This window comes from Peromyscus maniculatus, chromosome 12 (genome assembly GCF_049852395.1).
Source record: "Peromyscus maniculatus bairdii isolate BWxNUB_F1_BW_parent chromosome 12, HU_Pman_BW_mat_3.1, whole genome shotgun sequence".
In the NCBI taxonomy this organism is placed as follows: Eukaryota; Metazoa; Chordata; class Mammalia; order Rodentia; family Cricetidae; genus Peromyscus; species Peromyscus maniculatus.
This window is the reverse complement of record NC_134863.1, coordinates 13,917,445-13,945,310: the sequence shown is the minus strand read 5'-3', so window position 1 is coordinate 13,945,310 and position 27,866 is coordinate 13,917,445. Positions and strand designations below refer to the sequence as shown.

Sequence of the window (27,866 nt, the reverse complement as noted above, 5' to 3'; positions counted from 1 at the left end):
TCTGCTCTTGTGGCCTAACCATCACCTATTGTTTCTAAGGACTACCCTAATGTCCCAAGCACTCCCTCCCTGCCAGCTCCAGCCCTGGCCCCCATATTTGTACTTGATTTTCTCTTAGAATCTATCTAGAAAGCTTTTGACACATTTTCTCTCACATTCATTGTTCTCTTTAATGTATATAGTTGATTATCTGGGGACGAAATTGCTCATGGCACCAACTCATTTAGACATTTTTATCTCAGAATGGTCTCACCTTATTTGGGACCCACTGAACTTACACTGGAAAGGTAGCATGTTCCTACTCAGCCAAAATGCGTTGGGTGTCCATTAATATTTTGTGGTAGCTAATATTCTAGGGTGGGAAGGATAGACTACTACATCCTCCTCTTGCCTAGACCCCTTCGGTCTTCATGCACATGGAAAGACCATCTACATCTTGTGTCCCAGGGCTGCTGTGAAAACTGTCACCTGCAGGTGACTTGAAATAGCAGGGATTTACTCTCTGAAATCTGAGATCGAGGTATCACCAAAATTAGTTTCTCCCCTAGGCTTAAAGAGGATGCGTTCTGACTCTCTCCTTCTGCTAGTTGCCAGAACTCCTTGGCAGCCCCTGGCTTATAGAAGCATCCTTCCAGTCTTCTTCCTTGATTGGCACATGGCGCACTTCCTGTGTGCCTCTAGCTCTGTCCAAATATCCACTTCTTCTAACGTCACCAGTCACTGAATTGGATCCACCTTAATCTTAGACAGCCTCATCTTCACATCTCCAAGATCCTGTTTCCAAATAAGGTCTCATGCATCATGAGGAGAGTTAGGACTTCAATATATCGTTTATCCAGTGTGAACCACAGCACTAACCCTCTCCAAAGCCCTCACACTCAAGAAAGACAATTCCCAGCATCATGATGAACTTTGTTTTAACAGAGTCAGGAGCACTGGGGTGACAGAAGCAGCTAGCCTCAAAAAGTGGGGCTAGGCTTCAAAAAGAAGGTGAGGAGGGAGCATTTGGGATAGAAAGGAGACTCCAGCCAGAAGAGACAGCATCAGGTGAGCGAGGTAGGAGGAGGGGAACAGCCCGGGCAAAGAGCAAGTGTGAGAATGTCCTGGGTGCAAAAGTAAAGGCAAGAGACTACACAGGAGGAGGAACTCAGGTGAGAGGCAGCTCCCAGGAGCGTGGTGTCTGTACAGGCATTGGCACTTTATCTACAAGGCGGGTGAAGGAACTGAACGTGTACTCAGTCACAAAAGGAACGGAGCGATGACTTACTCTCAAGGTTTACAGAGTAATATTTGCAAGGCTCCTGTAGCTCTGCACATCCAGATGGCACTAACTGGGCTCAGTGAGTTGCAGAAGATGGAGAGGTGGAGGTGAACTTTGGAGGAGGATGTGGAACGGATATCTGGGAGAAGTTGGAGGAGGAGACTGGAGGAGATATGATCAAAATACATACATACACACACACATATATATATATATATATACATGAAACTCGAAGAAAAATAAAAATATATTTTGAAATTCAAAGCTTCTAGAAACACTGTGACCGATGAGCATTGAGCCTTGCTCAAGTGTCAAAGTGAGATTGACATCAGACACAAATGGAGAAAGAGGAGAACACCCAACTCTGCTAATCTGGGGGAGTTGATAGTTACCAGGGCTGGGAAAACATGGAAACCAAACATAGGACTTTCTCTCCTACCTTGACCTTTAAACTTACCGATTGGCCATGGAAGTAGAGGATCATATTGAGGGCAAGATCCACACATCATTCTTCCTTACTAGCACAATTTCAGATTTTTACTTGCAGAAGTCAACTTAGGTGGCTTTTAAATGGTGTGTGGTGTGTGTGTGTGTGTGTGTGTGTGTGTGTGTGTGTGTGTGTGTGTGTGTGTGTGTGTGTGTGTTGTGTGTGTGTGTGTGTGGTGTGTGTGTGTGTGTGTGTGTGTGTGTGTGTGTGTGTGTTTAGCTCTGGAGAAGAAAAGAATGTCAGGATTCATTAGCCATCTATCTGTTTTAGTTGATCAGCTAGAACTTTGGAGAATTATCATTCATTTCAAAGGATTTTTGCCGTATAACGGAATCCATCTTTATATTTAGAGCTTATTTGATTAGTGCATTTATTCAAACTTACTTCTTTAAACTATTCACAGTTGCACTTATTTTCTTAAAAAGAAATTGAAGTACAACATGAAAGGGTAGTGTTCTTGAGAAAGAGTCAGGTGATTTAGCTTCATTCCTCATTTAAATAAACATTTTTTTTTTTTTTTTGGTTTTTCGAGACAGGGTTTCTCTGTGTAGCTTTGTGCCTTTCCTGGAACTCCCTCTGGAGACCAGGCTGGCCTCGAACTCACAGAGATCCGCCTGGCTCTGCCTCCCGAGTGCTGGGATTAAAGGTGTGTGCCACCACCGCCCGGCTAAATAAACATTTCTTAAAGTAAATTCTTAACACTCTTTCTACTTGACCAAAGGAAACTTTGGAAGCAGCCGCTCCTCCTTCCTTTCTGTAAGGAAAATTAGTGAGTCTTCAGTGAAATAAGCTGTCTATCAAGGAATCTTGAGGAAACGGCTTTCCGACTCTGCTCTCGGGCCATGTGGCCCCGATGTGAAATAGACACACAAATCTCTGAGTTCTCTTGGATTCAACATACAAGGAGCTGAGTGTCGGCGCTCACCTTGCCTCTTCTGTCCTGCGAGCCTTTGGAAAGTGACTCGCTTCTCTGAGTCTTAGTGTTCAGGTGTATAAACAGAAATTACAACTATCTCACAAGGTGCACAGAGAAATTACACTAGATGGATAAATACATTTGAAGTGATTACTGTTGTTTACTGGAGGAATTAGCAAGGACGCCATTATAGCTGATGTCTGCCGATTCTTCAGAGACAGTGAGATTCTAACAAAAATGCATTGTGCTGTGGCTCTCATCTGTAATAACCTTAGCTTTGGCTGTAGCTTTCAGCCTCCTTCGTGACACAAGCATCCCCTCCATTAGCACTCTGTAGAGTGTCGTTAGATCTCTGCTTTGAAGCCTGTAGGAGTGTTTAAATTCTGGGATTGGGGGAGGGTCCCATCACTTCACTCTTTACAAAGAAAGCATTTCCTGATCTTCTGATGCTCTTCAGTAAAAGAAAGGCTCTCCTAACCCCAAGAATGCACTTCATAGCCTGCAACTGCTGAAGTGTCAGGGCCTTATGCCGTCACTGATATTTGTGTTGACTGAACACACACTTAGGGAGAAATACCGCACTCTCGAGTAACAAGACATTTCTATTCTGTTCAATAGAGAACTCCTTTAATCTTGAGAGTGGGCCTTTTTGGAAAACATTTTAAAGTGCCAATCAAGCCAAGTACCTTACATTGCCTTTGAACTCAATGTGCTGAGAGTATGTTGGCCGTCTCCAGCTTTGGGCTACCAAAGGGCACAAGGTAATGAGAAGGTCGTGGATAAATTCAAATCTCAAACTGTTGATTTCAGTGAAGCTTTTGTTGGTGCTGTCCATGTAGTGTTCCAGTTAGTAGGGTTCTTGCCTTCCCTTTCCAAATCCCCTTGTCTCTGAACTTGGGGAGAGGAATGGCCAATGCTCATAATCAAGGGTTGGGGTAAAAACTAAAACAAATTGAGTTGATGGCCTGGGTCATGATTTTACTCTCAATCATATTCTTTCCCTCATCTACCTGTGTGGGCCGGAGGTTGAGATGGTCAACAGTAAGCCAGTAAATTTAAAGGGTGTGAAGAACTGGATAGCCTGCTCACCAAATGGTTTGTCCCTTGGTCATCAAAGCTGGATGGTTGGTGGTAAAATTCTTGAATAATCTTCATTCATCAAAATGGAAAACTCAGGGGGAAAAAACAAATATAAACAAAGGCTACTTTTCCGTTCTAAAAAGGTAATTAAGTACACGGATTTTTTTTTTTTTGCAAATAGCACGAGCTTGGCCTTTACCCTGGTGTAGCCAGTGAGCCCTTGAAGTCAGACAAACAGGTATTAGGACTCATGACCACATATGCCAGCCCCTCAGATGGGAAGGACCAGACTGGAAACCCGAGGAAGAGGCCTTGGAGGCTGTTCCTGAGGTTTCCAGAAGGAAAGTGCAGAGGCCTGTATGAAAGGGCCACACATCCAAATGCCGGCGGAGGTCAGGGAGACAACGTCAGGGAGACAACGTCGATGAGATGGGCAAGTGAGTGGGAGGCTTCAAGGAGTGGTGGGGACCCCAGCAAACTGGAGAACACAAGAGAAGACGTAAAGTGAGCGAGCTGTACCTGGCTTCAACCAGTTGCTGTCAGGAGAGCAAACCTAGTGCTGATTTCATAATACACGCATAACACACTGTGTATGTGAATGTATATATGTGTGTTATGTGTGTATTATGAATGTATGTATAATTTTTCTAATTTTGAAAACCGCTGTGCAAGTACACCCCCAGGCCTGTAAGATCCTGCCCGCAAGCTGTCATGTTGATACCCAGGAATCATAATGTCAAGCTGTGATGGGAACCAATGGTTTATTGTTCTTGCTTGACTTGGTCTACAAAGTATTGATGCCGTTGATATAAATGAGTCTCCTAGCAACAGAGAATGAACATTTGAGAAATCGGTATGTTTGCGATGACAAAATGTTCCAAGATACCATGAAAGACACGATCCCGAAAGAAAAAGACCCTGATAGTCAGCAGACCTAAAGTCAAAGTCTGATTCAGAAATACGCGCCAAGTGGGGGAAGAAAGAAAATGTGCAGTCCCTGTTGGGGGCAGGGGGGTGGGTAAGAAGTAAGAGCATGAGGCTCTAGCAAGAAGGATAGAAGTGGAACTCCCAAAAAGCAAAGGGCAGGACAGCAACAAAGTCATCATGAACTCGTCTGCACAGTGAGCTCCCTTGGCTACCTCCTCCACAGTAAGTGGTATTGGCCAATGTAAACTCCAGGATGTACAAGGAAACTAGCCAGAAGATGGGGGGGGGGTGTGATTCGGTGACTGAATATACTTAGGAAAATCTAAGAGGAATATTTCTTTTTTGTGCAATCTTTGAGAGCCTTTAATATGGGCTCAACCTACTGAAAATATGCAAAAGCAGAAGGAAGTATTTTAGGTGAGGTGGCCCCTTCCTCTGTACCCAGACTGAAGATGACTGTTTTTCTGCACCATGGATTCTGACCCTGGGATGAGAGGCCCTGGCAAGAATCAGGAGTTTATGCCCTAATCTAAGAGGAACATTTATGACCAGGGACCTGAAGACCACACAGGAGGAGCTTCAGAATGAGATTTAAGGAGGATAAAGGATAGAGCACTCAAATGAAATTCTAAGACCACATCCCATCAAGGACAGCAGGTGTGCGCTAGAAATCGGAATCACGGCAGGGCCAGTGCCAAGCAGTTCACCCAGGGAACTGACAGGGCAGAGTGTGGAGACCTACACCTGAGGCAGGCCTACGCGTCGCCAGTGAGAGGGGCGAACCAGAGAAGTCCTTGCAGGATCGGGGACTTCTGATAGCGTGCCACCAGGGAACAGTGCTACCTAGTGACAAGAGAGGGCAAGCTCATGCAGACCGCAGTCACTGGAAGGGGTGTTAGGAACACACACGCTGGCATAAGAAGTCACAAACGTCAGAGTGGAAGCAAGGCAGAGAGCATATGGTCGAGATTTCAAAAGGATGCCATGAAAGGGATTCTGCCAGCAGTATCCAGTACAGGCTTCCCAGGCATTCAAGGTGCTGGCTGGTGCTTTTCTATGTACGTTTTTGTTTTTTTTTTTAAACTGACACAGGAAGGAGATGGAATGGGGGAAGGGAAGAGGTATTCATCTGAGCATCTTCCCATATGGTGAATTTTCTACTTGTCTTGAGGATAATTTCATAACTGGAGGAGTAGAGGAAAGAAAACTGCTTTTCTTGGACCATATGGGACCAGGAGGCATCTGACTGTGATGCCTCAGGAAACTTAGCTGGAGGCTGAATGACCCACCTGGTTGGTGTTCCGGGTCAGCGAAAGAAAGCAATACTCCATACGCCAGGGCATGGCTTCACCCACAGTTGCTTCTGCTAGCTGTCACTTTCTCGCCAACGTCTCCAGCCTGGGCTCCAGGGTCAATGCCAGGGACTCCAGGTTAACCGAGTTTCTGTCTTTCTTTCCCAGAAAGTTGAGGAGAGCAAAGATACCCAGTCCAAATTGACCAGGAGAGGTGTGCCATGTGTATTCCGAGTTGTGACACAACACGCGTGAACTTTGTATGTGGCAACGGGGTTGACTTTGGCTCTGTGTATATAGCATGTGACCGTATGTACAGTCTCAATTTTCCCAGCCACCCCTGGAAGATAGGTAATGCATTCCCAATTCAAAGATGGAGAAACTAAGTGACAATCTTGTCCAAGGCCACAGAACAGGTGAACGTCTGAAGGACGACTTAAACTCAGCCTTTCTGGCTTCTAACCAGGGAGGTTCCTTCAGCTCAGCCAACCCGTCTCCAAGCCCAGACACTGTGCTCCGGCTAACTGGCGGGCTAGCTGACTGTTTCCGGTTAGTCTCAGCATAACACTGTTTCTATGGGTGACATACACTCAGAATGACAAACAAGTGGCTTAACCAAGGGACTTTTGTAACCTGACCCATCAGAATCATGTTCACCAAGGCCTGGGGGCAGGGGATGAGGGAACTGCCATACCCAGCCCACATTCTCACTCCATGATATCATCTCATCAGCTTTACATCTCCCGAGGAACAGTGTCAGACCCCCTTACAAAGTACCGCAGCGACACCTCCGCAGAAGGTGTGTGTAAGAACCAAGTGAGGGACCGTTCAGTGGGTTAAGCAGCTATCTTGGTTCAGGCATGCAGGACACGTGCGATCAACGGGAACCAAGATTGTCCCCGATGGCTGGGGGCAGGTTGAGCTGGGAAGGAGGCAGGGCTCTGCTCTTCGTCCCGGAGGGGCCCTTCTAGCAAGCTATTGGAGAGTGAAATGTGGACCTGTGTCTCAGCTTTGCCTGGGCTCTTCCTGGTCAGGAGCCAGGAAATGGCTTCATCAGCCAGAGAGGCTCAGTGTTAGCCAAGTGCCTGCCTTCTCTGGCCTTCAGGGCTTAAGTTCCAATAAGCCATCCTCACCTACATGTCTTAATTGTCCTCAGTGACCTTCAGGTTTGGGCTTCAGGGGCTGATGAGTGGGTCAGTGCTGGAGAGCACAGCTAGGTGCAGAACCTTAGGTGTAAACATTCTTACATCCCCTTTCCCTCCCAGCCAGGGCTCCTTTCTGTCCCAGGATCTGACTGTGTTCACTGATGAACACTTTAGCCAGTGGGCCTGAAGGGAAAATAGATTGCTGAGAAGCAGGCACATTTTGTAAGAGGTTCTTTTTTCTTGTCACCGTTCTGTTTGTTTTTAGAAGGTAGAAAAAGCGCTGTTTTCCGGTGGCAAGCACAGATGTTGACATCTCAGAACTCAGACTCTCGGGACAGGGCACCCACCTTGGCTGCCTCCCAGAGGTCTGTCTGAGGTTCCCCCCGAAAGTGAAAGTGATGGTGTGTCCATCCATCACCGTGACAGGTGTCTGAGCCGGCTGCCAGGGCTTCAGAGAGACAGTAGCCTGAGCATGTTGGGTCTTAAAGAACCTTTCTTTTTTTATTTCGTAATTTTTTTTTTCAAGACAGGCCTTGTTTGCATAGCCCTGGCTGTCCTGGAACTTGTTCAGTAGACCAGGCTGGCCTCGAACTTAGAGATTCACCTGCCTCTGCCTTCCGAGTGCTGGAATGAGATCTACTGGATCTTCCTGCCTTTCAATGGCTTCCAGAGATTGAATTCTGGTTGCGAGGCTTGCATGGCAAGTACCATTACCCACTGGCCTCAGACACACAGCAGTCCTCCTGCCCCAGCCTCCCGAGTGCTGTGATTATAATTATGTGCACAATTCTTTACTTAAAGAAGCTTTTTCGTGGGCTGCGTCTATGTAGGGCCCTATGTCCTACACTGGAGGAATTTACTATTTCAGACTTGGGGAGGCTTGATCATGAGTGGATGCCCTCTGGAGAAGATGTTGTCAGAGGCCAGGCAGCGAGAGCCTGTCAAAGGAGAACGTGTCCTTAGTCCGCAAACACAAGCTGTCTCCTGCGGAAGAGGAGAGTCACTCTTAGGAAGCTGTAATTCTTCGGAGTTCAGACTTAGCCATGAAAGGGAAGAAGATTCTCCAGCATAAGATTGTGGCTTTGGCTCCTTAGTACTTATGGCCAAGTGTAGAAAGCAAAGACCAATAAGGAGGTCCCGACCACTCTGATGAGTACCACAGGACCCCAAGCGAGCACAGCCAGGCCACCTTGAGACTGGGTCCTATGAGCCACAAGCATGACTGAGGACCAGCGGTCACGGTCACTTGCTCTCACGAGTTTGGCTGTATATTCCATTTCTCTCATATGCCTCTGAGGCACGGTAGTGGGGGCCAGGGGGAGCAAAGTGGTAAGGAATATGGATTCCAGGTCAGGAGCTGGCATTTCCATCCCAGCTCTGTGCCTTCATCTGTATCATCAGAGACTGTTTCCTGATAACATAAACAGGATGCCTAGACTAGGACCACCATCCAGACTGGGCAAGGAGTGTTGGCTCTGCACGTGCCCTCTAACTATTAAAGAGTGCACAGTTTCTAACCATCTGCACTACCCTCCTGGGCATGCTACTCAGTAAGATCTTTGTCATCAAGAAGTCCTGAGCTGTAATTCGTTTTCCCATTCTTACTATTCAACATTCATTGGCCATTCATTCAGTATCTCTTGATACCAAGTGGTAACACTGTAATTGAGATAATTCCATTCCATGCTTTTATTAATAATTTACTTTTCTTCATTAATTTTACCCTCTTCCCTTTCCTCCCTCCAAGCCTCTCATATGCCCCTCCTTTCTGTATTTCAAATTTATGGCTTCCTTTCATTCTATATTTTTAAAAGATTTAACACACTAGTTATCTTATATGGTCTTTATTATGATTAAATGTATGAATAACTCTTCTACATTAAGAAATGTTGCCGGGCGGTGGTGGTGCACGCCTTTAATCCCAGCACTCGGGAGGCAGAGGCAGGCGGATCTCTGTGAGTTCGAGGCCAGCCTGGACTACCAAGTGAGTCCCAGGAAAGGCGCAAAGCTACACAGAGAAACCCTGTCTTGAAAAACCAAAAAAAAAAAAAAAAAAGAAATGTCAACAGTGGGGCAGGGGGTGTCACCATTAATCCCAGCACTCATGAGGGAGAGGCGAGGGGATCTCTGTGAGTCTGAGACCAGCCTAGCCTTCATATTGAGTTCCAGCCCAGTCAGAACTACATAGTGATACCCTGTCTCAAAAAGAAAGGAAGTTAGAAAGGAGGGAGGGAGGAAGGGAGGGAGGGAGGGAGGGAGGGAGGGAGGGAGGGAGGAAGGGAGGAAAAAAGATGAAAGGAAGAACTTTTGACAGTAATTCATCTCTTTATACTTTGGAGAGTCCTTAGAACTGGCGGTTCTCTAGCTGGAAGTACTTGAATCTCAAAGACCATTTCAATGCAAACTGTCATAAAACATGTAAGACTTAAGAAGTGTCTTGATTTCACAGGTCATTAAGAGGATTCCACACTTACATAATAACATGCACCTTAAGCAAGTTCCTCCATTACTGATCATTTTTGGTGGACCCGTTCTTGATCACTCCCCTTTTGCCCTCCCTCCATGTCTGTCCACCCCTTCCTGGTCTCTGGCCGCCAATCCTCTCATCATTCATCATCCTATGTCTTTCTGAGCGCCATGAACACAATCCTGTCCCAAGCATGGACCAAAGCCAGGGAATACCTTGCCCCTTGAAGCTGAAATACACTGAGCCAACACAAATCTGTTGGCAGGCCCAGCAGGCACAAAAGTCCCATTCAAGGCACGAAAAAACCCAGCTATTTATAAAGCCCCTTCCTGATTGCTGGGTGTTCAGTTTCCCTTGGCCAGAAAGGGCCACTGCCGCCTCTTGGAAAAGATTATTCCTTTCACAGCTCCGTGACCAAGGGTCACCGAGTGCCCCATTCTGTGAGCAGCAAGAAAAGGGGACAGCATGCAGGGTGGATTAGACGTGGTGACAAGCCCTCTGATGGTCAAGGGCAGCTGAGGATGCCAGCGACACAGATGGCTTCTGCTGCACCTGGGAGGGGACAGTCACGGGCTTGTGGGGACTGACGTTCTGGTCCTTGACATAAACCCTTCTGCCATGGCTCCTCTTCTTTTGTTTTCGTGGGTTTGTTGTTTTCTAATTCTTTACACAAATTTGGGTTAACATAACTATACTTCCAAAGGCATTTGGAATTTAACTGTGTGGAATGTTCTCAGGTAATATCTCTGTACTGTGACGTCCATCATTCAATTATAACTCAGCTGTGGCTACCTGGGCCTTTTTTGTGTTTCTGATTTGCTAGGTTGACATTCATGTTAATGACCTGACCTTAGTTTATTATTTTAGTAGAAGTATCAAAAACAAACAATCAAACAAAAATGCCAACAGCTACTCAAGAAACCCAATGTCTTAGTTACTGGATGCCATGACCAAGGCAACTTATAAAGGGAAGCATTTAATTTGGGCTCATGGTTCCAGAGGGGCAGAGTCCATGACCATCATGGTGGGGAGCTTGGCAGCAGGTGGGAGGCAGCCAAGACACTGGAGCAGCAGCTGAGAGCTTACACTCTTATCCAAAAGTAGGAGGCAGAGAGGGAGCTAACTGAGAGTGGCAGGGACTTTGAAACTTCAAATCTCACTCCCAGTGACACACCTCCTCCAACAAGGCCACACGTCCCAATCCTTCCCAAAGAGTTCCACCAACCAGGGACCAAGTATTCAAATAGATACTAGCCTATACTAATATTCATTCAAAATGCCCCATCCAAAATCATTCCTTTTTTTTTTCACTGAGACAAACTCTGTGAACATGTGTCATTAACGTACAGAAACGGCCTGTTGGCTAGGTATAGTTTTTCCAATAGAGAACACCCTCTTGTGGGCAGCCTCTGTTCCCCCAGGCCTCCCAACCCAATGCTGACTGACACAGAAGGCCCAAAGAGCTATTTCAGTCACGAGCTACTCAGGGAACCTGGTTATCAAAGTCTAAACCACAAGAAGGGAAGCCTTCAGTTCAAGGGTTCTGTTTCTAGAAATAACTGTAACATTCTCTGTGTAGACTTCTAAGCCCAAAGAAACGTTTTCATGTTTTGACTTTTGATGACTTCAAAGGCCTGTTGCCCTAAAAACTTCCTTGATTCTCAGAAAAGAGCCACCAGGAGCTCGGGGTGGTTAAGGGAGCTGAACACGCTGCTCTGCTGGTGCAGATGGGCAGCAGCTAGCTGGTTTTACCTACGGGTCCTTCTCGAAAACAACCAATTCATAGCTGTCAGGATGATGACGGATCCTAGCCCTGAACTGCTGACAACATAAAAGAACATTTTTAATTAGTCTCCTTTTCTTCATCTGTCAAGTGAAAAGACTCAACTAACTCAGGTGTCACTGATGTTATTTTCCTATAAACCAAAGGGAATCGAGACAACCAGAACCAAAATCAACAATGTGTCGCTGCTGCTGCCGCCTATCGCATGCCTAAGAACCTCCTGGAACCCAAAGGAGGGCCGGAGGCTTCAAGAACGGGTCCACCTAGGGAGATCAGAGCCTGAGACTAGGAGCCTCATGGGCCTGGAGATCAGCCCTAGGGCATGGTGAAGGATTAGTCACCTCCAGCTGCAAGGTGATTATGGGAAGGAGAGAAGCAGTGGCCAACGAAAACTCAGGAAGAGAGATGCAGAAAATGTTTTCCAGCGGTCATTAAAACATTGTTAGTTTTCTCTTCTTCAAAATATATTGGCCACCTGGGGGAGAGGGGAAAAAAAAAAGCCTCCTGCCCTTACCTCTAGAGCCAAAGAGGAATGAGTGTTCCAGTAACCGTGTCTCTTGGCTCTTGCTGAGCACGGAGAATGCACTGAACCCCTGACCAGCGCTTCACACTTGCCGCTGAAGCTTCCCAACTTCGTTGGGTAGAAGATAATGTTTCTACTCTGCAGTAGAGTGGGGATTCAAAGAACTTAAATAATGGTCCAAATAAGAAGGTGGGAGAACAAGGCTTGAGCCCCAGTCCCTGAACCCCCAAATGCTATGACGGTCCATACAACAGAGAAGGAAGCAGACAGATCGGGGCCACAAGCAGCAGCAGAATCCTCCGATAGGATCTAGGAGTGATGAGGCCTGGGAGGCGTCTCCAGAAGAGAGGGGACAACAGGGTCCGTGTTCTCTAGTTGGCAGAGAGAAGGGAGTGAGTCTCCTGCCTCAAACTATGGGCTCTGGTGCCCTCTCATCGCCTACTAAAGGCTGTGATAGTTAAGAAAAAGGAGGAAAGGGCATGGCAGAGAAAGATCCAGTCTTTGAATCCTCTTGTAGAATAAATAATACCGGCCTTCTGAGACTCTTCTAAGAATTAAAGCAATTTTAAATGAAAAGTGTTTAAAAGAGGGGCTAGAGAGATTCCTTGGGGGCTAAGGACACTGGCTCACTGGCTGCTTTTGTAGCAGACCTAGGTCACCTCTGTCACCAGAGGCCACATGGCAGCTCACAGTCATCTGCAGCTCCAGGTCCAAAGGGTCCAACGCCCTCTTCTGTACTTCCCAGGTACTGCGTGTGCACAGTGCACTAACACATACAGGCAGAACACTCATACACATAAAATTAAAAATGGAAAAGTGTTCAGCAGACTGCAAAAGCAAGGGGCTGTGGGAATAGAACACGTTCACTCCTAACCCCACCCTGCCTGCGTTAACAGAACAGATGGGCTCTGTAAGATCTCAAGCACAAGAGTGTCCTATGGGCCAGTGGTCCAATGTTAGCCTTGGTGATGCTACTGAAAATACAAAAGCTCGGTGAGGAGAACACATTGCTGGTCCTTATGTGGTGTGTGGCCCATAGTAGCTGCCGATATATCTTCAGTATATTTGAATGGATGAACAGATGGATACATGGGCCACAATCCAAATTCTTTAGTTGCAATGAAGAATACCCCCAGAAACTGACCTCCTGCATCCTGGTCTCAGGAAACCAGCCTGTATGTGTCATGCTGTCCTAACGCTGAATGCTTCGTTAGCTACTTCTCAGTCTTCAGAACCAGCCCTGCCAATCCCACCTCTTCCAGCCTCTGATTCTATCTTGGCATCATTTTATTGCCATTGCTCCTACACCACATCCAAACTATTCTCCAAGCCTCCAGTCTGCATTTTCACAGTGCTTCTTGAGCAAACATGAGGACCTGAGTTCAGATCCCGGGCACCCACATAGCGGAGGCAGAGGCTGGCTGGTGCCTGGAGCTTACTGGCCAGTCAGCCTGGTCAAAATAGTGAACTCGCACACAGACACACAGACATACACACACACACACACACACACACACACACACACACACACACACGCATATATAAACCATGCACACTCCAGAACCCTGCAAGAGATCAGGTCATTGCTGTCAACACACTGCCCTCATTCCCACCCAACGATGGCCCATGACTCCCCATAGGCTTCACCATCAAGCCCAAGCACTGGTACATCCAACCTGGCCCTCCAGCTATGGGTAGCCAGCGCCCACCCCACCCCTGCTTGAGTTCTGTGTCCCTTTGGCACTTTCCCGGACCCATTTCCTGGGTTATGGTTTAGATGAGGTCTGGCTCCAGTTAGCAAGGTTGAGAGGCAAGAGGGCTTTTAAGGGCCCCTTGGATCATAAGGAACCTGCCGTCATGGAGGATCCGTGTAGCTTACTCAAGAATGAGCACGTTTCTGTAAGGGCTTGTTCTAGAGCAAGCGCAGCTTCCTTTATCTGCTTTTGCTTCCTCTCTCCACACCCCCCTGCTTCTCCTTTTTGCTTCCTAGGCATGCTACGGCACAGCACAAGGACTTTAGCTGAGCCAGTGCCCTGGTCTTGGGCCACCAGCTGAATAAGCCTCTTTTCTTTATAAGTTGACCAACTCTAGGAGTTGTGTTATAGCAATGGAAATTTGATGGAGACACCTGGGCTTCCTCCTCTGCCTAGAGTGTTTGCCCTTTATCTTCTCTGCTCCCTTGAATTCTCCTGAACCCAATTTTAACATCATCCTACCTTTTAAAGATACTTGCCCTGACTGCCTCTGAGCCCATCACTTAAGACACTTAAGAACTGGATGTTGCCGGGCGGTGGTGGCACATGTCTTTGATCCCAGCACTCGGGAGACAGAGCCAGGTGGACCATCTCTGTGAGTTCGAGGCCAGCCTGGTCTACAAGGTGAGATCCAGGAAAGGCACCAAAACTACACGAAGAAACCCTGTCTCAAAAAAACCGAAAAGAAAAGAACTGGGTGTCTTTCCTTTGGGATACCCTAGTGCTTCCTTGTCATCTTTACAAGGTGCCTGGTTCATAAAATTCTGTCTTTTGTTCTCTGTTGTATGTCATACACCCCTCTCTAGGCTGGACAAAATGAATGTGTGTTGCATTAATATTTTTTGGTTTTTTATTGTTTATTTGTTTGTAGAAGTGGATGCACATGCACCATGGAGTGTGTATAAGAACAGCATGTGGGTCCCAGGGAATCGAACTCAGGTCACCAGGCTTGGTAGCAAGCATCCTTACCCACTGCTCCGTGGCTCCAACCCCATATTAATATTTTGTTTCATATCAAACATGCAGTTCAGCTTCTCAGAAGCATATCTGTCAGCATATCACATCTTTAACCAACCACATGACCAGTCCAGAGGATTAACTAGGGATTAGGATGTGGTCTGTGACTCTTTTTAAAAAATGTATTCAATTAGATATGAGGGGGAACAAATTTTTAGCCAAAAGTCAAAACATATGATCTACCAAATATGACTGAGTATTTTCCTTCCCAACACATGTAAATACATAAAGCCTGCAGCTAGACAGCCAGGCAGGTCTGTCGTTTTTCCCTTCCTGTGTTATCCAAATACACCAGCTGATAACTGTAAAATACCAACAGCTAAGAGGGAGTAGCAACATCTCATTCAATCTTCTCCACCATCCTGAGAAGCAGATCTCTTTCATTCACTGTTTTACAGAAGGGGAGAGTGAGATTTAAAAGGATTAAGCATCCTGCCAAAGGTCACACAGCTATCCATGGATGGGTAATCCAGGCGGCCCTATTATTCCACAATACTGACCTAGTCGCGACCTCTTAACCTCATTAGATCATCAAAAGAGCCACTTTGGGGCAAAAATAGCCATGGCTTCCGGAAATTTTTATTAAAACTCTAAATCTCCAGGCAATAACTTTCAGAAGTCATGATTCAGACCAGCAGTGATGCTTGAAAACAGGCTTGCAGGGCGAGTCTCCTGCCACAGAGACGCTAGGACTGCTGGGAAGGAATGCAGGACCCTGGGGTTTACAGCCACCTGTGTTTTCCCCTTACTTGGTCTCTAGCATCACTGCCTGCTGAAAGGCGCCGTCCTTCCATTCCTCTGAGGAGTCCTCGCCTTCAGTTCAAGTAGTTCCATATTTGTCAACAGTTTTCACGGCATCTGGAGCACTGGCCCTGTCCACTGGCCATAAGCATAATGATCATCTGGACATCCATAAAAGTCCATGCGCCTGGACTCTGCTCCACAGCTGTCAGAGTCTACAGATGAAATGCTGGCAACAGCATTTCACCCGGTTCTCCCCGGGGAATTCTGAAGGATGCTGACACCCGAGAACTGGAGGTGGAGCCCCAGTTCTGCAGCCAGCCGCATCAACAGCTTGTTGGAGAACAGGGAGTCAGGGGCTCCGCCAGGAATGACTGACCCAGAATCTTCATTTGAACAAGATCCTTGAGTGAGACGACGCATATACGCGTTTCTGGGCAGAGAGAGACAGTAACGTAGGACAGACAGTGCTGTGGCCTCGAGTTTTCCCCAGTGTAGCATGCATAGCAAATGAAAATACTTCCTGACACAGTGGAGGTGCAGGTGAGAATGCCTGCTGCAACCAGGGCTCAGCCTGCCCCAGACCTCCCGAGCCACCCCGAGGATTGAAAAAGCAGTGATTCACACAGCTGACGAGCACTGGCCTAAAGTACTCCTGACGCGTCTCGGGGTTTTTATGAAGTACAATGACCTACACTTTTCCCTACCTGTCACTTACTTATTCCCACACAGATCAAGGGTCAGAAAGGCTGCTGGCCAGCCAACTAGATCTTAGAAATCAATCTCCATAGGGTAGAGGAATTCAGTCTTGTGTTCAAGTTCTAGGCGAAGTGCCGGAGAAATGCAGAAAGCGCGGCTGATGAATCAGCCCCTGTGCCCAGGAATAAACAAGAGCCTGCCTCCTCTCAGGAGCTCTCTTTCTCCCTGGTCCACAGAGCTGAGGATTAGCAACAGTCGAGGAGGCTTCCTCTGTCTTGAGCGCCAAGAAGAATGTCATTTTTGTTTAATCCTTCCTTAGCAAAGTCTGTCTACCTGTAAGCTAAGCAGGTGTCCCCTCTCTTAGCCAGTCCCTGTTAATGGGGTGATGGCTGGGGGGAGGTGAGGAATGGAGAACCAAAGGAACACTTCCTGATGAGACTGTCTGAGCAAACCATGGAGTGTCAGGGACCCCACCTGACTCTGAAAGCCCTCCAATTCGTAAGCAGCCAAATGATGGCTTTTTATTCCTCTCTGTCCCCTGAGGAAAATGTTGAAAATTTGTAAAGCTCAGATTGGCAAGCTCCTCCTTTGAAGCAGATCCTCTCTAAAGAAGGGCTGAGCAGCCTATACAAATACACCTGGGAAGACGGTGGCCACTGCTCCCCAACCAAACTACCTTGTTCCTTCTCTTTCTCTATGTGTGTTAATTCCCATCACTCGGCTTCCCCCAACAGAAAATAGACGGAGCATCGTGGACTGGGTCTGGTTTAGCGTAGAGCTTCTCACATCCATCCTGAGCCTGCACATCTCTTAAGTCTCGAAAGGCTGTTGTTCTTTGTACCCTAACCATCCCCAGAAGGGAGCTCTGCTCTGAGAAAGGACAGTGAGCAGGGCATGCTGTCATTTGCTACCTCGAGCTGACTTTCCACAGGAAGGCTCCTTGATGCAGCTCCAGAGGATAGCATGCCTTTCCTGCTCTAACCAGGAACCTCAGGGTACAATTAGCAGTTCACCCAGAGTCCGTGATGTCTAAGACATGGGCAGATTTTCTCTCAAGTTTCTGACAAGAACATGTCGATAAATTTTCTATTCCTTGATAATCCGATTGGCAAGTGTTGCAGTATAAGATTAGGGAATTTAGCCAGGCGGTGGTGGTGCACGCCTTTAATCCCAGCACTCAGGAGGCAGAGGCAGGTGGATCTTTGTGAGTTCGAGGCCAGCCTGGGCTACCAAGTGAGTTCCAGGAAAGGCGCAAAGCTACACAGAGAAACCCTGTCTGGAAAAACCAAAAAAAAAAAAAAAGATTAGGGAATTTGGGGGTTTGAGCCACATGGGCCAAAGAGCAGAGCTATTTCTCAGGACCAGTTCAAGTACAGAATGCTGATTGAAAAATGTCTCTCTGCTTCGTGATCCAGGATGAAGAACAAGCTGTGGTATTTTGAATTTGGTACCTCGGAGACCTTTGCAGCCACCTGCAAGAAACTCCACGATCACATAAAGCTGGAGGTGAGTCTAGCCTATTTCATGTAGACTACCCTGTCCCCAGATGTCTACACAACCTCACTTAGAGGGCTCCAGTTGTTGCCGAGTTCTTTCTTACCCTGTGCAAGTGGATCTTTGGGGCTCTGGGATCCTCACAGCCATAGTCACTCTGCCCCTCGTCCATGCTTTCCCACTTAAAGAGACAGTTACCACCAAATGAGCAAGGGAGGAAGGCCGCTGCTGGGTTACTGTGCCCTGGCACAGCAAGGGTGGTGCTCGTGGGCTGAGAGTTGATCAGAGCATCTTCTATCTCACCTGCCTCGAAGAGGTGACTCACAGGTGCCCTGGACCAGTCTTGTGGGTGTGTAGCCTGAACAAAGCTCCCTGTGATCTGGAGGGCCCTCCTGTCACCATCTTGAAATGCCGATTTTTTTTTTTTTAAAACAAAGAGCTGTGCGCTTCCAGTTTGAATGGGGCCCCACAACTATGCAGCTCAGCCCGTCAGCGAGCTGTGTTTTCCCCGAGGACTTCCAGCACTTGTAGCAGCCTGCCTCAGACGGTGTGCCTGTTGGCGCCCCTCGCCTGGCTGATGAGCCTGCTTCCTGCCCCGCTTTTGCAGCGGCTGCTCTCCCGAAGTCTTCTCATTGACTGCTAGCAGCATGGCTCCGGCCTGTTAGAGACCAAATTTCTATGCGCACACGCTGTCTCCACTCGCGGGGGCCTCTGCCCCTGGACTCTTGGCTAACAATCCCACGTTCTCGCGGAATTCGGGCCCGCGGTCTGCTTTGCACTTGAGAAAAAAAACATATTCAGGCAGGTGAGGAGATCTCCTATCATTCCCCCAATTCCTGAACAACAACAACAACAACAACAAATCGGGTCTAGAAGCTGCTGTGAGCAATGAGCTGCTATTGGGGCCTGGCCATCCCTCTGACAGGAGGAGGAAGCCTGTGGCAGAGAGGGAAGGGCCTGCCACTCCCTGCTGGGAGGGAGGCTGTGCCCATGCTGGCGGGGAGTGTTCACAAACAAAACACACAGCCAGAGGTTCCATAAGGCTCTACTTGACTCATCTGCGGGCCTCTCCGTTTTGGTTGCTGGGTTACTGGCACCGTGGCGGGAGGCACCTCTCTGCCAGTGTGGCCACAGGGCACAGAGGTCCAAAGGCCAAGAGCCTGTGTCTCCAAGTGATAAATGGCTGAGGCCACCTACACCTGGGAGAAGCGGAGCAGCCCGCCCGCCTCATTTGTACATAAATACGCTGCCTGGGAGCTGTAGCCAAAGGAGCTGAGTGTGGCAAACAGATCTGTGTGCATTCTTCCTCTTGGCACCACGCTCTGTTGGGGTCTCTTTAAATATACCGCTAGTGAGGGACAGCCCTGCCTAACCGCGGCCAGCTGCAGACACACAGCGAGTCCTTGTTCTCCTGCAGCTGGCCTTGACACTGTGCCCAGAATACAGCAGTTCAGCTCCCCTGCCTCTTTGGACCGCCCCATTGGCTCCAGCCTGGCCATGCCTGACAGTCCCCTTGGGGTCCAGGATGCAGCAACACTTCCTCAACCACACAGGGAATTGGTGGCCTGGTGGCCTGGTGGCCAACCGTGGTACCTCAGGAGGGGGTGGGCTGCCAGGCTGCGGATTGCTGAGAGCTTTCAGAAGCACTTCCTGTTTTCCTTATCTCTTCATAACTCTTTTCGGCACTTATTCATGAGAGTAGGCTTTGGGGGTGGGGGGCTAGGATGCCGTGTGCCAGGGGGTGAGCTTGGGACAGGCACTATTTCTGCATCGCAAGGACAGGGGTGGGTGATCCCAGGTGGGGAGGGCAGGCAAGTGACAGGTGTCAGGAGGCCCAGGAGCCTCAGGAGGAGCATGTAAGAGAGGCTGGTAAGCAGGTGGCTGTCACAATTGAGGACAGGGCAGGGCTCAGCAGCTCCAGGTCCGCCAACCTGGGAAGACTCCATTCAGATGCCGCTGCCCGCTGCCTGTCATTGCTTTCGGACTGCAGGAAATGCAAACTGAGACCAGGAGGGTTAGAAGAGTGAAGAGAAAGGAGGGGAAAGTGAGAAGGGGACAGAAAATGTCGGTGCTTCACCTGCCGGCTGTCACATGTCAGAGTTGAACGAGACAAGCCAGGGAGACAAGCACTATCGCATTTCTTAAATAAGGCTCTGATGCACCCAGTAACTTGACCAGGAGTTCTTTGCCTGAACGAGGAAGGGAAGATCCCAGGTGTTCTGGAGTGAGTTGAGCTTGGAAACTAGTAAACAAATCTATCCACCAAGGGTTACAACTCAGCAAATCCTCCAGCCTTGGTGCAGTCAAATCCTCCAGCCTTGGTACAGTGTCTTCCTCCTTCCTGCTGTGTGTGTGTGTGTGTGTGTGTGTGTGTGTGTGTGTGTGTGTATGTATGTGCATATATGTCTGCTTGTGTGCATGTGTACATATGTATGTGTGTACATGCATGTGTATGTGTTTGTGCAAATGTGTGTGCATATATGTGTGTACATGTGTGTGCATGTGTACAGGATATGTTTGTGTATGCATATAGTTGTATGCATGTGTATGTAGGTATATATGTGTGCATGGGTGTAATGTGCGTCCTGATGCATGTTTGGATGTGTGTATGGGTGTGTGTGTGTGTGTGTGTGTGTGTGTGTGTGTGTGTGGTGAACTGTGAAACTCCATCTCAGTTCAGGCAGCCACACCACCCTGCTGAGGAGTGCTAGACACAGTCCTCGCACCCACGTGAGGAAAGAAGGAATGATTCATTACAAGAAAAACCGGAAGACTGACGAAAGTTGACAGAAGTTTTTCTCACACCACACCTCACTTATTTCTCCTGACCAGCAGAACGTGAAGAGAAAAGGCACCACTGTGAGGAACACAGGGGCGGGTGTACAGTATGAAAGGCTGATGGTGACAGGGAGTAGGCTAACTCCACTGGCGGTGAGGACCTGAGTCCTGTCCCTGGGCAGTGGACAATGTCCTCCCAGCACTGGGAGCAGAGGCAGGGCTTACTGTGCAGCGAGTCCAGCTGAATCCGGGTGCTCCAGGTTCAGTGGCAGAGTCTGTCTCAGAATGTAAGGTAGAGAACGAAGGCGGAGGAACCTGACAACCTCTGGCCTCCACACACGTGCACAGGCACACATGTGCATGCAAAACTACACACCACACACACACACACACACACACACACACACACCACACACACACACACACACACACACACACACACACACACACACAAACGAGTTGCACACATCTGCTTACACATGACCACACAAAGTTGAACGGCTGAAGGAAAAAGCTAAGTGGTATTTTTGAGGCAAAATCTCCATTAAATGGCATAGATGTGGCTTACGGCCGCTTTCTTTCAGATCAGCAGCTAGTTGAGAAGAAATAGGAAACTTGGTCTCATCTCTGATGTAAAGTTCACCTGACTAGTGGAACTAGTCCACAGAACACACAAAGCTCGTTAATAAAAAAACAAAACAAAAAAACACTTAACTAGTGCTGGGAAAGCAAATGCAGAGTCTCAGGGACCCATGGGAGTCAGATCCTTGTGGATTCTGTTTTAAGAGGCCAGCCCAGGGTCTCAGGCAGGGAAGAGGTAATACCTCCCACCCTTCCCCCCAACCCCAAGCCCACCCTAGTATTCTCTGCTCACCTGTAGACACCTAGCCAGCACTGGACTAGTGAGGGACCTGGACTGAGGTTCACAGGACTGTCACCCATGTGCTGCCCTTGGGATCAGTGACTTACTGAGCTCCGTGTCTGTGCCTCAGTAGTTTCACCCATAAAACCGGGGGTGGGGGCGTGGGGGCAGGCAGCCTAGTTCCCAATGACATTAAGTTCCCAGGGTTTTGAGGAGGTGTTACTTCACTGGCAGTGGTGCTAAGTCTCACAGAATGGAGACGGCAGCCTATGAGGCACGCGTCCTTACAACCTTTTTCGAGCAGGAAGGCAGGGTAACAGGCAGCTGGGTTTCCCCTGCGCCCACAGCCTTGCTGGCCTGACTCAGGCTTGCATCCTGATTGGCCTGGGAGCTTGAGAACTAGGAGGCGGTAGTCAGCCGGTTCTCAGAGAGGTTCAGTGCATGTCCTGGCTGTTGACAATTCGCTCCTTGATTCCTCTTGCTGTTCCTGATAGATTTAAACACGGGCATGAAAAGATTTGCTTATCAAGAGGGAGCATTAAGAAATATACGGCGGGCTGGAGCGATGGCTCAGCAGTTAAGAGTACTGGCTGCTCTTCCAAAGGTCCTGAGTTCAATTCCCAGCAACCACATGGTGGCTCACAACCATCCATAATGAGATATGGTGCCCTCTTCTGGCTTGCAGGGATACACTGTATACATAATAAATAAATAAAATCTTTAAAGAAAAGAAAAGAAAGAAAGAAATATACAGCAAGTGCTCGTCAGAGGGTTTTTTGTGCGGGAGCCTTAGGCGCTCAACTCGGTTGCTGGCTTGGTAGTGCAGCCCCGCTGACTAGGCCAGCCCTGTCCAAGGCCAGTTGTCAGAGCTGGCTTCCAAGGCCCTTTACATTTGTGCTAACCTGATTGCACCTGGATAAAGCAGTGGCGAGTGGGGGGGTTGGAAGGAGGAGGCTCATTGAGTCGCCGCCCCCACCTTAGGCCCAGAATAGCCTTGCCAAGCATCTTAAAGGTTTTCAGAGCAAGGTGGAGCAAAGTGGGCAGGCTTCAACTGGAGGATTCGTCTCACGTTCCGTGGCGGTTATTTTGTTTTCCAGGTTAAAAATAAGAAATCCCCTGATTTTTTTTTTTTTTTTTTTGGCATTTAATCTAATCTTTAAGATAACGTTCACAAGCAAAGGCTACCTACCACCTTGAGCACAGATGGGAAGGCCATCCAAATCTAGAAGCTGCTTCAGCACACTGTTAGCCAGAGTATGTGGGAGGGGTGTCTCTGTGCATCCATTACTCGAGTATTAAGAAAAGTATATCTATTTCGCTCTCATTCAGTATTTATCAATATCATATCATTCCTTTAAGCAGTTTTTAATCAAAGAAATAAAAGAGCATAGGAAAAACTGAGGTCCCCATGGCCTTCAACACACAAGTGTACACACACAGGCACACACACACACACACACATACACACACCACCACCACCACCACGACCACCACCACCGTGTTCTGAGACCACTTCCAGACAATGTGGAACTGGTTTGCTATTTGGGTGATGATTTGGTTTGGGTTTTTTGTTTGTCATTGTTGAGTTTTGTTTTGATTTGCTTGTTTGGTTTTCAGAGAGTCTTGCTATGTAGGTGCTGAGGCTAGCTTCAGAACCAGAACCCCCCGGCCTCAGCCCCACCGTCCACACCGTCATTCTAAGATTGCAGCCCTGGACGGTGACACCCACAGCTGCCTTACTTCTAACTGCTCTCTAGAGTTCCACTGTGGGTCATGAGAGTAGAGGCCAGTGCTGAGACGCTGTCAATGGGAATGTAAACCCACCCCCCACCTCCCCACCCACCCCACACTCCCCAGGGAGCAGTCTGGCTATGCACACGAAGGTACAAGTCTGTTTCTGGACCCCTGACCCAGCCTGTGCCTCTCCATCTGCACCTGGAGAACTTGCTGTGCCCCAGTTTGAGCATGAGGAGGCCATGCAGTGTCTTTATTACAGAAAATGAGACTGAGTCTTAGAATGACACTTGAAGAAGGCAGTGTGGGGGCTGGAGAGATGGCTTGGTGGTTGGGAGCACTGGCTGCTCTTCCAGAGGACCTGAGTTCAATTCCCAGCACCCACATGGCGGCTCACAACTGTCTGTAACTCCAGTTGCAGGGGATCTGACACCTTCACACCAATGCACATAAAAGAAAGTTAAATAAATTATTTTTTAAAAAAGGCAATCTGGTAGCAGCTCACACAACTGTGAGTAACTCCAGTTCCAGGGTACTGGACACCCTCACACAGACATACCCGCTGGTAAAACACCAATGCACATGAAAAAAAAAGGCATCAAAAGAGAATGAGGATGAGACTGCTAAATGCCACTGAACTGTATACTTTAACATGGTTATTTGTGTATTTTATGAATTTAATGTCCATTAAAATGTTTAGGGCTCTTTTAATTTATCATTAAAAAATTAAAAAGGGAATTTTCAGGGCCTTGTACCAGCAACATCCAACCCGGTAGATGTCTGAAATCTTGCCTATAAAAATCCTAAATTCCCAGAGCATAGCCCATGTGTATAAAGAAGTTTCATACAGCAGGGTGTGGTGGGCTAGCCTGTGATCCCAGGACTCAGGAGGCTGAAGCTGGAGGATCTCAGCAAGTTTGAGGCCAGCCTGGGCTACACAATGAGTACCAGTCCAGACAGCTACATAATGAGTCCTCGTCTCACACAAAACAAAAACCTTCGGAAATAATGAGTCAGACCACATTAAGATTGGGCAGATAGGTCCCTTTAGCTAGCTGATCCAACCCAATGCCATGTTTTAAAATGCAGTGTGTGTGTGTGTGTGTGTGTGTGTGTGTGTGTGTGTGTGCGCTTATGTTTGTGTTCATTCGAGCCACAACACTGGCATGGAGGTCACAGAACAGCTTGTAGGACTCAGTTCTCTCTTTCCACCATGTGAGTTCTGGGTAGTTGTTGTGAGACAAAACGTTTCCTGGGGAGACAGCGCACATGTCTTCTCATCCCAGATAGGAAACACACAACAGACCAAAGTAATGATACCACCGAAGTCCAATTTGGTGAACCAGTAAGTTTTATTGGGGTCACTTACAGGAATGTGGGTGAGGGGTTACTAACAGGACCAGAAATGACTCACAGACAGCAGTGTCACCAAAGCCCACCCCAGCATGGTGACAGCTCACACAGCTGGGACCCTGGGGTACACAGCACAGCCTGTGTGTAGCTCAGTAAGTTAGCTAGAGGTCGTCCTTTCCTGGTGCCTCAGTGGGTTTAAGCCTCTTCCAGGCGGCTCAGCTGTTACCTGCTTCTTCCAGGCAGGTAGTCTAGTCTCAGAGTCTTTGCAACATGGCTCTGCCACTCTGACAGGGAGGAGCCTCGTGAATCTGGTCAGTTTCAGGGACTTCCTGAAGCTGTTTTGAATTGTTACCTTCCTGTCTATAGAGCTTGCCTGCAGGATGGACTGTTTCAATCTCAGGGGAAACTGTTACAAAGCAACAACAGCAGGCGCCTTTACCCTGCTTGTAGCATTGACTACAAGTCTCCTACATGGAGTCCCTGTGCCAGCCTCACCAATGCCATTATTATTCAAAAGACGAGAATCAAGGACTTCATAGATTAATTTGCTTCATCAAGTCCGCCCAGCCCAGTGTGTGACAGAAAAGAAACTGTGGCTCTCAGGGACCAGCTGGGGCGTCTCTGGTCCTGCCTTGCCCGTTCCTCCTGCTGTTTTGTACACTCTTAACTTGGAAGAAGGGCGCCGATCTTTAAGCCTTCGTTCCTTCTGGCATGACATGAACTTCATTAGCCTTTCAGAGCACGGAGGGAATAAGTGGGAATGGCCACTCACCCCAACCAACCAGAGTAGAATAAATGGAAACAACTTCAAGGGAGAAGGAAGTGAGAAAATAAAACTGCGAAAAGCAAAGTTAGGGCATCTTAGGGTCAGAGTTTCCTAGTGCATTTCCTTCCTCAATCAAGCCTACTGGTCCCTGTGTCCCGCATCAGCCCCAGAGTAGCCCCTCCGGGCAGCTCTGACCACTTCAGCCGCCCCCACCCACCCACCCACCCACCCCCCACCCCCCACCCCCCCCCCCCCCCGCCCATCTGCCAGGGCTCAGCAACTCCAGATGCACCTGCCTGGGCTTCCTGGTGTTTTCTCCTAAAATGTGTGCTAGTCTTTACTGATTTCAAAGGTCAAAGTGACAACTTCATCAAAAAATACGAGGAAAAAAAAAACAGAAAAGTAACTAACAATCTCTAAAGGAGGCCCCCACACAGGGGCTCCCTCTCAGACCCTGGATTAGGCACAAACCACACCCAAACACCCATTTTCACAGAGAAAGCCTTTAGTAAGTGGGGAACTAAAGTTAAAAAACGCTGCTTTCTGATTCAGGCAGAGAAACAGCAGCAAATGACCTTGCAGATGCCATTTTTAAGAAGGGGGGGAAAAGGGAGGTCTGTGTTAGAATGAGCTAGCGTGTGGTGGTATGTTTTGATTGGGCATGTTAATTACATGAACTAAAGGAGGCTTTTGATTTCTGAACTTCAATATTTTAATAGCTGGACCTTGGTGGTCAGCCTCAGGAGGACCAGTGGCCAAACAAAGGAACAGACCTTGATGGCTAGCTTTAGGAATGTAATCTAATGACTTTTAGCAAAGAAGAGGGAATGGAGGAGAAGGGCAAGGCTGCCAGAGTCACGTGTTCGAGTGAGTTAGTGCCCCTTCAATGTCACCAACCAGGCACCAGCAGTTCTAGGATTACTGGCCTCTTTCAGTCCATGAAATCCATTTTCAAAGACGGTACCAAGATGCATGTCTTCCTACTCCTTACCCATGCATTGACTACAAGTCTCCTGCATGGAGTCAACGTTGTTCGGCTGACTCAGGACAAACTGTCTTTGTTAATTCCCCCTAGGAAATCCCATTGTTTGCTTTCAGCTCTGATGCAACATCTCCTCTCCCTCAAGTGACCCTCTCCTTGTCTTTCCTGTCCATGTGCACCCTACAGTTCACATCAAGCTCCGTTCATCTACGTGCTTTTACTTTGTCGTTCTCTTCTATAGCCTTTGTCTTTTGTGTGAATCACTTTGATTTCCCTTTGTCTTCAGATTCTTGACAATAGCATCGTCTGTGTCTTCTAAGGACTTGGGGATGACTTTTAAAGATTAAACCTAAGCCGGGCGTGGTGGCGCACGCCTTTAATCCCAGCACTCGGGAGGCAGAGCCAGGCGGATCTTTGTGAGTTCGAGGCCAGCCTGGGCTACCAAGTGAGCTCCAGGAAAGGCGCAAAGCTACACAGAGAAACCCTGTCTCGAAAAAACCAAAAAAAAAAAAAAAAAAAAAAAAAAAAAAAAAAAAAGATTAAACCTAATCCCGACATTTTCTCAGGAACAGCAGTGTGCCTGATAAGCTTGCCCCAGGAAATCTTAGAGGACCGAAGCAGAGGTCCCATCACTGACATTCCAGGTTAGAGCCCTGTGCCCAGCAAGTTTCTGGAAGATTCTGTCAGCTAACCTCTGCCCCCAAGAAAGCTTAGCTTTTTGGTTGCCAAAGTCCCTTGGTAAAAGAATAACTTCCCTCAAACAAAGTATCTTTCAAGGTGAGAGTGAGCAGGGAGAGCCTGTCTGTGGAAAACGCAATGGCTTCCTTAGATATTCTAGACTATGAAAGGAGTGCATGATCTTCCTTACCACACTCCACAATTCAGGTACTTCCGGGAGGAAAAATATTCTAATCCTCTGTTCCCTCTACAGCTGGACTGACAAACAAAGAACAGAATAAACAAATATGGGTTGTGGAATGCAGAAGAGAAATCTGTCTTTCTAACGACTGTGAGGTTATAGAAGGAAAAGAATTGACTCTTTAATGAAGGGCAGAGGCTCTTAACAAGGGACTGACTAAATGTCCTTATGCACAGATACATGTACCTCAAGTCTATTATGATCCACCAATCCTAGCACTTCTGTACAACGTCTTATTTAATGATCCTAACAACTCTGCATCCTGTGTGTTATCCTCATAAAGTCTCATGAATATAAAGAAACACTCATCATTGAAGGCACAGTGGGTCACACCTTTAAATCCCAGCAGAGGCAGGTGGATCTCTGTAAGCTGGAGGCCAACCTGACATACATACCAAGTTCCAGGGTAGCCAAGGCTACACAGTGAGACCCTGTCTCAAAATAAATACAATAAATACTCTAAGAGCAGACTCGTTTCACGCCGAGGTCTGTGATGCCAGCCCCACATGTCCCCCACAATGCCAGAATGCCCACAGAGGGATACCTCTACTGTCTAACTTATGCATGTGGATATTCAGTTGACAGGCCAACTCCCCTTCAGGACTTGCCCTGTGCATTGGACAGTTAGCTTCCTGAAGCAAGGACTGTCTTTTCATTTTGCAGTCACAGAGTCAGCAAAGAGCCTAAACGGAAGTATTTCCTCAGCTGTGATTTGCTGATTTAAAAAAAAAAAAAAGCTGAGTGGAAGTGTGAAACTCTTGCATTTAGTGTGAACATTAATAGAAATTGCCAATGGCCACTTGAAGTCACACCTTTTTGCTGGCAGTCCCTAGAAGGAAAGGGAGCCACCTGCTCCGTTTGTAACACAAAAGGGGGAATGGATGCC

The 27,866-nt window shown here is 47.8% G+C and overlaps 1 protein-coding gene across 3 annotated transcripts in view; it reads left to right on the top strand.

The window, feature by feature from the left end:
• Dgkg (diacylglycerol kinase gamma) overlaps positions 1-27,866 on the top strand; it is a 209,540-nt gene that overhangs the window by 134,564 nt on the left and 47,110 nt on the right. For all 3 annotated transcript variants that reach the window (XM_006985051.4, XM_016003621.3, XM_076548617.1), the window contains one exon: positions 17,508-17,598. In XM_006985051.4, the coding sequence (XP_006985113.1) occupies positions 17,508-17,598 (91 nt within the window). The remainder of the gene's footprint in view (positions 1-17,507; positions 17,599-27,866) is intronic.